Genomic DNA, 12,343 nt, shown 5'->3' on the forward strand with positions numbered 1-12,343 from the left:
GTGAGATTCTGAGGGTGTGTATGCAATGAATATAAATGAATCTCAGCCAGCATCATTTATTTTCTTTGTATTTTACCAGGTCACCCACAAAAGAATTCACCAGCTGTTGGGGACAGACCAATATGCGACAAGTGTCCTGCCAGTCCAGCTCAGTGGGAGATATGGAAAGTGTAGAGCCCTCATCTCACGCTTTCTCAAAAGAGCAGCCGTCAAGCAAACCCAATGGTGGAGAAGATCACCCAATGTTTTTATCAGGCACAACTGACCACAGTTCACCTCGGGGTGTTGCTCCCACTGAAGGTATTTTTTACAGAGGCGTTCCCAATGATCCTGGCATTCCCAATGACTGCCACAGATACCTGCAGATCCCCATGGGCAACGGGGGACGAGTGAGTCCCAGTGTGGAGGAGCAAGCTAGCTCCAAATTCTCCTCCACTTGGAGATCCAACCATAGACCCGTGTGGCATATTCCTGAGAGCAAGATGACCACTATTCAAGATCCTCCTGCTCCTCCACCTCCCTTGCGTAGTGATAGTTTCACAGCCACCAGAGTTCATGAGAAGAGCTTGGTGGGATCGTTCCCTGAAGGAATATCTGCATATCCACAACAGAAACCTCACTGCAGAGCTGTGGACCAACAGTTGGATGCTGAAGCGAGACACAGCTACAACCCACCTCCAAAGAAGGACTTCTTCCAGCCGTATCTTTCGGTTGAAGACTACCCAAATAAGCTAAAACCTTCCAAACCCTTTTCCCTGTCAAGCACTGATGTAAGACAAGGGCAGAACCCATTTACTTACGAGCTTCAGCATCAGAGACAGCATAGTGATGATAGTCCCTTTTCTGTGCATCCTAACGCTACAAGTTCACCAAATACCCAGAGTGTTGGGAGCTACTACCGAAGCCTTCAAGATTTACCCACCAACGCTGGCAGTCGAAACAAAGCCAGAACCAGCATGGCATTGGATCCCAATTATGAGGGCCAGGCTCATTTCCGCTACTACTGCATCACTGCCCAGCAGCCATCCCTGAACTCATCTACGCAGGGTTGGATAGGAGATGAACGAAGGTCTGAAATGGGAACTGTTCAAGGTGCTACAGACAGAAGCTTGATTGGTTCTCAAAAGCCTGTGAAGACAAAGTATCCCCAACTCAATCTACCTGAGAACAAGAGCTCCAACGGTTACAGCAAACAGGCCATCAGTCCTCCATCTCAAGCCACGTCCCCTGTACCAAATCATGTGATTTCAAAGTCCAGCTCTGGGGAAAGAGAGACTCAAAAGAAGAAAGATGGAGTTAAGCCACAGCCTTCCAGGCACGTACCAAAAAAACAGATGGAGCAGAAGAACCAGATGTCCACTCAACTCCTGGACAATCCGTGGATCAGCAAGCAGGATCTCAAGATCTGTCCACACAAGACCCCCTTGTTGCATTCTCTGGCCCAAGAGAGCAAGATGGCTGAAAAGGTTACCGTAACAGCCAAAGCAGGTGGTCAAGAATCAACTGATGCCATCGGTGGTAAACAGGGAAGAAGGAGTGACCGCTACGCCACAACTCTACGCAACGAGATCCAACAGAAGAGGGATCAACTTCAGAAAAGCAGGAGTGCAGCTACCTTGACCTGCTCAAGTGAAGTTGAGGATGACTCTGACATCTGGAAGTCTAATGAGACCTCCACGTCGTCTTCTGATGGTTCCTTCACCAACACTTACAAAGATCATCTGAAGGAAGCCCAAGCCAAAGTTCTGAAGGCCACATCATTTATGAGGAGGGATCTGGAGCTTCCTGGGAACGAATCTGCATCGGATCAACCTCCCAAAAGATCTGGGCCTGTTAATGGGCAGCTCACCCGCATTGGCGGGCGTAGACGGTTTCCCGTGGACAAAAAGATACATTCCTTCTCTGAACCGGACAAGATCAATAAAATAGGAGTTGAGGATAAAGCAGCTGGGTCCTTTGTGGACCGATATAAGTTCTTTGAAAGTTCCTGCAAACCAGTTCTCCAAAAGCCCATTCCCAAGCAGTCACTGCTCATTCCCAATGAAGAACACAATGAGAGAAAGATTAGATTAACTGGAGACTGTGAAAGCCTCCATCAAGCTCCCTTAAAACAAAGTAAATCGAGCCACGCTGACCTTAATGCAGAGGAGCAACAACGGCTCGGGACGTTTGCTGAATATGAGGCAACGTGGAACATGCAGAAAAAGCCGGTGGAAAGAAGAACCACGGGCAGATACCGTTCAGCTGAAAACATCCTGGACTCGGGCTCGGAGGAATCCAACAGCACAGTGTGTGTTCATGAAAGATCCCGTTCCTCCCCTTCTGCTGACTTCTACGGACAGGTGAGAAGATGATTATTTGTTTTGATATGATGTTTTTGGTGCCCAGACATCAAAATATTCATCACCTTCAAAATATTTAGAATTCAATATTCTCCACATTTCATTAGATACACAATGCATTGTTTGGTAATAGTTGTAATGTGTTTGCTGCTGGCACAGTGGATAAAGTATGATAACATGATCTTTAAGAAAGGCCAGTCTGTCCTTCAGGTAGAAGAATCTTTGGCATCTGTGTTAACGGATCCACATTCCTTTCAGAAAATCCCTCTGCCACCCAGAAAGTCTCCTGTGGAATCTCAGCCTGAAGCCAATGGCCAACAAGAGACCCGTATCAGGTTAGGAATTCTTGTCTCGTCTAAGTGTTCAGATACAAGTAAGGGCCTATAATAGACATATTAGGGGTGTAACTGTACACAGAAGTCCCAGTTCGGTATGTACCTCGGTTTTGGGGTCCCGGTTCGATAAGTTTGGTACATTTACATGTCTGCAACCCCCCCCCCCCCCAACCCCAATTCCTGATTGCTTAAAAATAAAAAATTAAGGAGTTGTTGATTTGTTGACCAAGGCTGCACTACAACTTATTGGTTTGATTAACGTGTTGTGTTTAGCCTACAATGTCATTTTCTGACAATGGCAGATGCACAAAGTTCAATAGTAAGTTTTTTCAAGAAACATCCACCTCTCCACGAAGAGACAGCAAGTGGAGCGGCACCAAAGGCTTCCCATTTCCAGGACATGCATATTTCAGAACTGGACTGTAGTGAGAATTCCACGATTCATTTTGTCTCATTATAACAGTGGAAACATCATTCAAAACTGTAAAGGGTCTTTTATTTGTGTACACTCACAATAAAAACAAAACATTTTGCTTTTGTAAAATATTTCTGCTGTCCCGGTTTCTTTTCCGTGAAGTTTGTGGAGCGTGTCACAGAAATGAATCGAAACTCAGGGTATAGGCTTCTGGCAAGCTATTGTGAGTCATCTGAACTCTTGTTTTGGGTTGGTGGAAAGATAGTTTCTTCTTCTTCTGCGTTTTTTTTCTATAATGGCTGTTAGCAAACATCGTTGCATTACTGCACCGCCCCTTCTGGATTGGAGTGGGGATTGCCTTGACTGAATGGGCCCTATCTTGCACCCAGTGCAATTGACTTTGTACACCAACGCATGTATCATTCCTATTTTTGTACCCGCCACAGAGGACTTTTCACTCCACAGACGCACGTCGATAAATTAGGGAATGAACTTCAGCGAAAAGAGGAGGCGTGTTCCGGCGCAAATCATGTAGCCTGTGCACAACACACATACACTTTGATTCTCTCATCTACACAGATGCAGAAGTTCTCATTTTTGCAAATCATAGGCTATATTATTACAAGGAAAAATATTACCACACGAGGGAAATCATTGTTGTGTCCATGAAGATGTGAAAAATAGGCATAAATCTAGCTTACACATTTACCCAAATTATTATATGCCTGTTTAACCAAAGCTAATCTGTGTGTGTTTCTCCATCCCCAATGTCACTTCTCTGTGTTTTACGGCCCTGACGAGAATGCCGGTCTCCTCGGCTGTGAACCGCTCCTGGCAAATCCAACGTTATAATAGCAATCCGCCATGGAACAAGCACGCCTGCTCTTAAAGGGAATGTGAGATGTCGCTCTGATTGGTTTATTTCACGTTACGCCCAAACCACACCTATGAGTAATGAAGCGACTTCACACCGAGTCATTTATCCCACCGGTATAACAGCAACAGCGCCTGAGATCCGCCCACAAAGTTACTTGCGTTTCGCATTTGATACTTGCGTTTCAGATCGTTAAAATAGGGCCCTATGTGTTCATTGTCTGACTGTGTACATAGGGGTGTAACGGTACACAAAAATCACGGTTCGGTACGTACCTCGGTTTTAAAGTCACGGTTCGGTTTATTTTCGGTACAGTAAGGGAAAGAAATGCAAACATTAAACTGCAGGTTGTTTATTACTATAATTTTTTTTTACAAGTTGTTTACACTTTTTTAAACTCTTTTTAATAAAATATAATAAAATAGATATAAAATAAAAAAAGAATAAGAAATAAAATACTGCTGCAAAGTTCTCCACTAAATAAAATACTCTCAGTCTCAAACCAATATCACGTAATAAAATATAATGAAAAATATAAATAAATAACTATGATTACAGTGCAGGAACAGAAAATAGCCCTATATTAAAATAATATTAAACAAATATATTAATGTATTATTATTTTTCAATAATCAATCAACATAATCAATTTAAGATTTTTTTTCCCACTTTTTTAATAATTATCAAAATAAAATATAGTCCAAAGCTATAGTACAAAGCTATTATTACCAGAGCATGTGATCAGAGCAGGTCATTTTACCATTGTTGCCAGCATGACATACCAGCTCAGCAAACAGAAATCTAAGTTACTACTGAGAAATTTCACCTTATTTGAGCGGACTTTGCTTTTCCAGTGCGTGATCGGTACATGATTGGAGTGTTTGGGCCGTTAACGACAGAGCAGAACGCGCAGCGCAAACACGGACTCGAACATTGAGCAGAGAGCGCAGCGGGTCGTCGACAGACACACACACACACACGCACGCGCGCACGCCACGGAACGGAGAGTGCGGCGGCGCACACGAAGCGGAAAAGCTTTTTTTCGCCCTGCAGTCTATTTCATTGTTACAGTGACGACGGGTAAAACACGGGTAAAACCAGAGAATGTCTAATAGGAAAAAACATTAGAATCAGCTGCAGGGCGGGATTTGCGCTGAGCGCTGAACGCGGAGACTTCCCCCACTTAATATGTTCGTGTGGAAACACGAAAATGTACCTATGTTCCGCACACAAAATATTGCATTCAGTCATTCGGTACACACGTGCACCGAACCGAAAGCCCTGTACGGAAACGGTTCGGTACGAATACACGTACCGTTACATCCCTATGTGTACATAGTGTGCATAGTTTTATTGTAATTTCTATTTTACAGAGTATCCGGAAGGGAGCACAGTCCACTCAACATCTCCGAGCCCATTACACAGAACGTTCTGGAAAGCGTTGCTGTGCCTCTTGCCTCTAACCAGAGACCCAAACCTGACACCAGGCAGCCGGCAACTCTCTCTTCAAATCATCTCCAGGTTCCCATGTCAAAGCAACGGCTTCCTAAAAACAAAGGTTCTGAACCGCAGAGGTCCGCCCAACCCACACAGCCGGATGCCATGTTCCCTTCCAGAGCTTCCCAGGAATTTAGGGTTCAGACCTCTTCCCCTGAGCCAACTCAAGAGCCCCAAAGACTGATTACTTCGCCAGAACATCTGGAGAGAGACGTACACCGGACTCCTGCACCAGAGGAGGACCAGAGATCAGACACAGAGAGAACGCTATCTTGTACGCCACGTCTTTTAGGCCGTTCCTCTCCCAAGCAGAACACTGATCTGCCGGTAACCTCAGCCAGCAGAACACGCTCGCGTTCTCCTTCTCCTCAGTTCTGTCCACAGAAGCTCACAGATGAGCCGCCTGCAACTGTGCAGAAAAAGGATCCATGCAGGTAACTAAAGTATTCAGCCCTATTCGGACGGGATTAACTTTACAAGGGTAGATGGAGTAATGTCATTTTACCACAGGACGTCTGTAATATTAATGGCCAATTCGCACGGGATACGATATCTCAGTAAAACTAGCAGAAGTGGGAGAGTAACTCGATTTACACACCGCCGTCACTCCTGTTATCATGTGTGTATTACGTTGTGTCCTAATATCACGTGCGCAAACACATAAAACCTATATTTATATATATAAAACAGTTATGTCCGGTCGAACGATGTATTAATTCACTTCAGATTGTATATGTTGGTAATAGGCACTTAGATAACACTAAAAGATGATTCGTGCCTCTAACAAGTGCTTTCGATCTTCTTTCTGATCTGAATGGTGTGTGTGAAACACTTGAGTTTTGCCACAGACTCGTTCCAGCGTCTAGAACGCGACTGATGCTTTTTAAAGCGTCTCCATACTTGAAAAAACGCGGAAAACTACTTTTAAACAGGAAATGACTAAATATTTCCGTACATATTTACAGCAGGTCTATTTTTCGGGATTAGTATTACCTGAGGGAATTTTTCCGGACCTTTTTAATGAAGGTGAACGTCGCTGTAATCTTTACTGACATTGTCCGTAATGATTACTGAGATGCACATTCGGACGGGACTGAAATCACAGAGAAGCTCTGATAATTATTACTTTAACTCCACCTCTCCATGTCACACTAGTCCAGTCCGAATAGGGCTTTAGATACTGATAGGATAGTAGACTGTTGTCAGGATTATGAATCTGCCATTTAGGGTCATCATTATTGGAAGTTTCCCTGCTAAAACATTTTGACTTATGATGAACTTGTTCCCTATTGCAGGAGTAAGACAGAGGAAACATCAGAGCCAAACACTGCTGGGCGGAAGGTCCCCATACAGATTGTCTGTGCAGAAAACGGTTCAGAGAGAGAAAACAGAAACTATATGCAACATGTTGAATCATCTGGAAGCCCTGAGGTGCCGAAAACTGGCCAGCTAAAAAAACTAGATTCTCCAGAGAAATCCAAGTCGCTGTTTATTGCCTGCGCCCATCCAGATCCCATCAAAAACACAGAACATCAGACGGTACTAGACAACACAGAGCCGAGAAGCAACGGTTTGACCGAACATTCAGAGGAAGACCTGAAACGAGAGGAGCTGGCCAGAGATATCATGGGGAAGGACAAGAGTCTGGTGGACATCTTGGATCAGAGTAAAATGAAGACTACAATGGATCTGATGGAGGGAATATTCCCACAGGGGGAGCAGCTCCTGGAGGGAGTGCAGCAGAGGAGGAAAGCCTTCAACAAACAGACGTCTCCCCAAAACACAGCGCAGAGGTACACCGTCTGAGATAGAGACGTGAATGGCACATTTACATTTACATTTATGCATTTGGCAGACGCTTTTATCCAAAGCGACTTAACGGTACACAAAAACGTGGTCACATTTCACCTGAAAATCAAAAGAGAAAATATCATTTAGATTTTGAATCAATTAAAACTATTTTGGTACAATTTAAGAATTGTTTAATTGGGACTTTTTCATTAAATTTTTCCTCAAATACTGAAATGCAAAATCTCATCATTACTGTGACGCATCTAAACGCTTAACTTTTGAGTTTTTTTGTAATCATTCTGATTGATGATTCTCAATACAATACATTTTGTGCTGATTTAAATAATACATAATTTCTTCATGCTATGTAAATTTAATTATTTAGCATATTTGTATTATGGTAATGAGCATTTTCTGAAGGGTAAATGGTCATAAAAATTGCTTTAAAAAATCGTAATAGTCCTAAGGTTAATTTTTAATTCAAAATGTAATTTCTTATTTCTTTCCCTTTTTTTGTATTTTGGGGTGAAATATGAGCCAGATGATGTTCTTCACAGGTTTGTGGGAATTTTTGGAGCAAAATGAGACATTCCTGTTTTGTCATTTCTCATTTGTTCGTCATTAGCTGCAATACGTACATGTTTTGGCCATCAGCAGTGTTTGTTCTTTTACTAATTGGAGTCATGAAGCATTAGATCAGTTATCTTTAGAGTGAAAACCTGTACACTACTGCCCTCTACTGACACACACACACACAATATTTTCAATTATCAAATGAACACACAAGTATAACAAGTACAAACTTCACTCTAAATCTGTTACGTTTGAGAACTTTTAAACTGCATTTACCTGGTGATTTTTCACAGATTGTTTCTTTCGAGTGACCCATGAATGTTTGATTTCTGCAGGGTGGAGGACAGTTTGTCTTCGTCAGCGTCGTTGGTGAGCAGTTCGTCATATTACAGCACATCCGCACCTAAAGCAGAGCTCCTCATAAAGATGAAGGACATGCAGGAGCACATGGAGGAACAGGATTCAGAGGACGAACTTGATTATGACCTGTCCAACAAGAAGGTACAAGGGTTATATTCATTATTTTGTTGCTTGGTTTTTACTCCTGTTGTGCTGTAATCATTCTGATTGATGATTCTCATCATATACTCATTATAACGAGTCAAAGCAACAAGTCAAAATTGCATTGTTGAAAGAAAAAAACACAGATAAGTCACATTATGTGTGTGAATGCGCTATACAAATAAACTTAAGCTCATGTACTTTTTTACTATTACATTAATTGCATTATGTCTTCATTTTTGAAGGAATGAATCTGTAAAATATGACAGTTGACGATTAAATGATCTGATTTCTCTGTAATGTCTGTGTGTCTGCAGCAAGAGTTGATTGACAGCTTAAGTAAGAAGCTGCAGGTTCTGCGAGAGGCGCGCGAGAGCCTTCAGGAGGACGTTCAGGATAATAACGCTCTGGGAGAGGACGTTGAAGCCACCGTTCAGACCATCTGCAAACCCAACGAGCTGGAGAAGTTTCGTATGTTCGTGGGAGACCTGGATAAAGTGGTCAGTCTCCTGCTGTCTCTGTCCGGCCGACTGGCTCGCGTGGAAAACGCCCTCGATAACCTGGAGGAGGGAACGTCAGCGGACGAGAAGGTAACAGTTAGATGCATGTTAATGTTTCTGTCAAAGAACGTGAGATTAAAGTCTCAGCATTTAATATGATTGAATAAACTTGAGCTATTAAGTTGACTGAACTAGTCCTTATTAAAAGTGCCCCCTATTATGCTTTTTTCGACCTTTCATGTAGTGTTTAATATAGTTGTTTGTGAATGTAAAAGGTTACAAACACAAAGTGGACAATGAATGGAGTTTTTGTCTCCCGAAAGAAAGAACGATTCTGAACTGCCTGAAACGAGTCATCAGTAATTCCAGTCTCACTTCCTGCTAATTTGCATAATGCCCGGCCTGGGATCTTCATTGGCTGAACAGCGTCTGCTTAGCCCCGCCCTCAATCACTGTAGTTGTATCTGACACTGGAAGAGTTTGGTTCGTGTTGTTCATGTCGAGAAGACGCTGTTTCATCCACTTTGATGATACGGTCAAACTGATCTATCACTGTGTATCAAGTGCTGAGGAAGCCGAAAGAGCTGAAATTCAGATTTGCTAATAAGCATTTGGTTGACCAATCACAACAGACTGGGCCATCTGACCAATCAGAGCAGAGCAGGCTCTCGGAAAGGCGGGTTTAGAGAGACTGAATCCTTGATCTAACCGTTTCAGACACTGTGAGAAAAGAAGTGATGTGCAATGTACGGAAGCCATGAACCGCAACGTAAAAAAAGAAAAGAAAAATTTCAAGAATAAAGTCGAAATATTTCGAGAATAAAGTCGAAATATTTCGAGAATAAAGTCAGAATATTTTGAGAATAAAGTCGAAATATTTCGAGAATAAAGTGGAAATATTTCGAGAATAAAGTGGAAATATGTCGAGAATAAAGTGGAAATATATCAAAAATAAAGTGGAAATATGTCGAGAATAAAGTGGAAATATATCAAAAATAAAGTGGAAATATATCGAGAATAAAGTGGAAATATGTCGAGAATAAAGTGGAAATATATCAAAAATAAAGTGGAAATATATCGAGAATAAAGTGGAAATATGTCGAGAATAAAGTGGAAATATATCAAAAATAAAGTGGAAATATATCGAGAATAAAGTGGAAATATATCGAGAATAAAGTGGAAATATATCGAGAATAAAGTCGAAATGTGTCGAGAATAAAGTCGAAATGTGTCGAGAATAAAGTCGAAATGTGTCGAGAATAAAGTCGAAATGTGTCGAGAATAAAGTCGAAATGTGTCGAGAATAAAGTCGAAATGTGTCGAGAATAAAGTCGAAATGTGTCGAGAATAAAGTCGAAATGTGTCGAGAATAAAGTCGAAATGTGTCGAGAATAAAGTCGAAATGTGTCGAGAATAAAGTCGAAATATTTCGAGAATAAAGTCGAATATTGATTTATTTCTTTACGTTGCGGTTCAGGGCTTCAGTAGCACTGTATATTATGAGACAAATAAAGTGTTTTTGGACCTTAGATGCAGTTAAACCTATTTTAAGGACACCTCCACAAAAAAAAAAAAAAAATTAGGATCTTTAGAATAGCTTAATTGGGGCATTATAACATTAGTTCTACCAGAGAGAGAGAGAGAAACACATTTTAAGAATGCTTGTACAATAAAAACTCATGTGTTGTACTTTCAGCACACTTTGACCGAGAAACGCAAACTGCTGATTCGCCAGCACGAAGATGCCAAAGAGCTGAAGGAGAACTTGGACCGAAGAGAACGTCTGGTTTATGAGATTCTGGCCAGTCACCTCAGCGAGGAGCGTCTGGCAGACTACCGGCACTTCGTCAAAATGAAGTCAGCGCTCATTATTGAGCAGCGCAAACTGGAAGATAAGATCAAACTGGGGGAAGAGCAGCTCAAATGTCTGAAGGACAGTCTACCGCTGGACCAGAGACTTCTATACTGACCCGATCGAGACGGGTTCAGCAAGACTCGAGACAGCAGATATTGAGCATTGATTTCAGATCTGCTTGTGTGCATTGGATAGATTTATAATGTTCAAATCATTCTGATAGTCATAGAAATGCTTTGAACTTTTAAACGATTCCAGTTTTGTTTAGCAATGGTGAATTCATGCGTTGAATATCCACTCACGTTTTCAGGGATATGCTGTCTAAAAGTATCTCTTTTAGTCCGTATTAAGGTTTTTGTACCAGTATTTACGTTTAACTAATCAATTTTGCTACTGAATGCTAATGGTGCTATTAACAGAAAGGTTAGATCTGCTTGTTCTCAACTAGATCCGCACCATTTGACTTATTTCAGTGTAAATGTTTTGAACTTTCCTGTTTGTTTTTTTTACTGAATGAAATAAGCATGATTGGTAGGAATGGAGCTTCAGAATATCTCATCTCGTATGTAACATCTTGATGTGTGGCCCATATCCCTGCTTTCCAATCTCACTGTTAACCGGAAGGATCTTTTATTGCAGGCTGGTGATACACCGATCATAGATGCGCTTTCAGTGCACTTCTGCTGAAATACATTTGGAATAAAAATAGAAATATTTATATACTGCAAATTTGCTGTTAAGTTCTTGTATGGACAGATCTGGTTTATATCACACTTGCCATTTGGTTTTATTCACAAACATATTCACAGTAGTTTTATTGAATTTACAGTACCTTACTAATAAGTTGTTTAATGTTTTATTACTCATTCTGAAGCCTCACCCACACTTTATGATTTTATGAGTCGCTGTGTTTTCCAATATGATGCAAATGATTTCAAATTCCTCATTGGTTTGATTTTATGATTGGTGCGCCGTGGTCAATCATTCACAGAAACATATTCACAGGCTTGTTTACACTGGATTTCTGAGCTAAAGGAAGTGGAGTTTTACACCGTTTCCAGTCCAACGCCGAGCGTCCATGAAGAAGAAGTAAAGATTCATGGATCAGGGGAACGTGTGCTGATATGGTAATACGATCATCAGTTTTTCATTATAATTTATTTGTAACTTTAATTCGATTTTATGTGTATTGATTGAAAATATATTTTAAAATATCCACAAACATATTGACACAGATTCAGAACCATGTTTTAAAATTAGTTAAAAGTGACAGTAAAGACATTTATAATGTTACAAACGATTTGTATTTCAAAACAAATGCTGTTCTTTTGAACTTTCTATTCATCTAAGAATCTTGACAAAATGTTTCATGGTTTAAGCAAAAATATGAGCAACTGTTTTCAACTGATAATAATCAGAAATGTTTCTTGAGCATCAAATCATCATATTAGAGTGATTTCTGAAGGATCATGTGACACTGAAGACTGGAGTAATGATGCTGAACATTCAGCTTTGATCACAGGAATAAATTACATTTTAACAGAAAACAGAAATTTTTAATTGTAATAATATTTCACTGTTTTTACTGTATTTATGATCAAATAAATTCAGCCTTGGTGAGCAGAAGAGACTTCTGACGTCTGACCGGCAGTGTAAATAA

General features: G+C 40.9%; 1 protein-coding gene across 2 annotated transcripts in view; it reads left to right on the forward strand.

Moving 5' to 3' along the window:
• shroom2b (shroom family member 2b) overlaps positions 1-11,902 on the forward strand; it is a 31,825-nt gene extending 19,923 nt beyond the window's left edge. For both annotated transcript variants that reach the window (XM_081357583.1, XM_081357584.1), the window contains 7 exons: positions 80-2,342; positions 2,601-2,677; positions 5,340-5,897; positions 6,759-7,256; positions 8,163-8,328; positions 8,646-8,918; positions 10,525-11,902. In XM_081357583.1, coding sequence (XP_081213709.1) covers positions 80-2,342; positions 2,601-2,677; positions 5,340-5,897; positions 6,759-7,256; positions 8,163-8,328; positions 8,646-8,918; positions 10,525-10,797 — 4,108 coding nt within the window. In that variant the 3' untranslated portion in view covers positions 10,798-11,902. The remainder of the gene's footprint in view (positions 1-79; positions 2,343-2,600; positions 2,678-5,339; positions 5,898-6,758; positions 7,257-8,162; positions 8,329-8,645; positions 8,919-10,524) is intronic.
• The last annotated feature ends 441 nt before the right edge of the window (positions 11,903-12,343 follow it).

This window comes from Scardinius erythrophthalmus (genome assembly GCF_964197995.2).
Source record: "Scardinius erythrophthalmus genome assembly, chromosome: 25".
Classification (NCBI taxonomy): Eukaryota; Metazoa; Chordata; class Actinopteri; order Cypriniformes; family Leuciscidae; genus Scardinius; species Scardinius erythrophthalmus.